Here is a 1,408-nt window from a genome sequence, read left to right as displayed (position 1 = left end):
CTGGTTGAAGCAAGCAACATTTAGTTAACTATGTAGTTTCTGCACACTCAATTTTCACAATTCATGCTAATAGCAAAACTGTACGTGATACACAGAGTTAACATTTATAGTTTCCCCTCTAAATGTCAGGTTATAATACCATTATGAAGGCTTCAGAAGGGAAAAATTCGCATATACTGAATTCTAAATTCCATATTTTTCTATCAGCTCTTTTGCTTTAGAAATATAGGCACTCATGGCATCTTCCTTTGACAACCCTAGAAAGATACAAACAGATCATCTCATTGATTGGTGCATGGGGAAATTAACAAAGTTTGTTGAAACTTGTTAAAGATTTAAAAACCTTTTTTGAGGTTCCACGCTTCCCATTTGGCCTTGCCTTTTAAATCTAACATTGCTGGACACTCTGCCAAAAGAAGGAGAGAGAGATTTTCAAGTTTGCTTTTTACTATGGGTTTCTATAAATACTGTTCAAATGAAGAAATTATTTTTAAAATGATGATGTAATACCAATATCAATGTCTCCGATGATGGCTTGTTTGTAAAGCCCATAGAGTTCTTTCAGTTCTTCATCATCTGGTCTTGCTTTCAGCTTTCGCACATCTTCTGCAGCTCTGTCAAAATCAGCCTAAAGGCAAAAAAAAGGGGGGGGGGGCACGCAGTGCCATTTGCTGACTTTAGGCAGACCTACCATAATCTGGGGGCATTTAAAAGGAGAAGGAAGAAGTTTGCAAATAGAAATAAATTATTACTGCTCTGGTTCTACCAGAAATGTCCTACTTTATTTGAGCAGCTTTCTTGATCACCCTGTGGACACGACCTTCCTCCTCTTCCTAAATCCATACGTTCCTACAGGCAGGGGCTTTGCTACCAGTTAATACCATTGTCCAGGGCATTTCTTTTCCAGTGTCCCAATGCCCACACTACTCACCACCACTATTATTTATACTTATTGAGTGGACTAGCTAGTTTCTAAGGGCAATAAATATTCCTGATTTAGCTGCACCAAAACTGAAAATGATTTATTTCGATTGATTTCCAGAAAAGAGAAGTTGTTTAGCTAACTTAGAGCTGATTAGCAAAACTGTAGTATGTACAAACATACTTACTGCTTATTTGAGTAATAAGTATATTCGTATACTTCCAGGAAACTATGTATACAAATATACTTGAGTAGTAAGCCNAGAGAGGCAACAGCAGGGGTCGTGAAGTGTGTAGTTACTTCGATGGGTCTAGTCCAGCAGCGACCACGTTTTTCCTTTGGTCAATTATTTTGGAAATTTAAATACAGAGAAATATCGTGAGCCAGGTACAGACAGCTCTTGAATAGCCGTAATGTGACAGGGAAGGAAAATCACGGTTAGGACAGAATAAGATGACAAGATGTGATGCAGAGCATCATAAGTCA

At 38.0% G+C, this 1,408-nt stretch overlaps 1 protein-coding gene across 1 annotated transcript; it reads right to left on the bottom strand.

The window, feature by feature from the left end:
- Nucleotides 1–65: 65 nt before the first annotated feature.
- LOC103583957 (acyl-CoA-binding domain-containing protein 7) lies at nt 66–628 on the bottom strand (the record flags this gene model as incomplete). The annotated part of the gene is made up of 3 exons (XM_008565125.1): nt 66–257; nt 344–406; nt 511–628. Coding segments are annotated over 3 exons (255 nt in total), but the record flags the coding sequence as incomplete, so codon positions are not given.
- Nucleotides 629–1,408: the final 780 nt, after the last annotated feature.

The sequence above is a fragment of the Galeopterus variegatus genome, unplaced genomic scaffold (assembly GCF_000696425.1).
Source record: "Galeopterus variegatus unplaced genomic scaffold, G_variegatus-3.0.2 Scaffold31939, whole genome shotgun sequence".
Classification (NCBI taxonomy): domain Eukaryota; kingdom Metazoa; phylum Chordata; class Mammalia; order Dermoptera; family Cynocephalidae; genus Galeopterus; species Galeopterus variegatus.
Note: the sequence above shows the minus strand (reverse complement) of the source record. Positions and strands in the feature narration are given on the sequence as shown.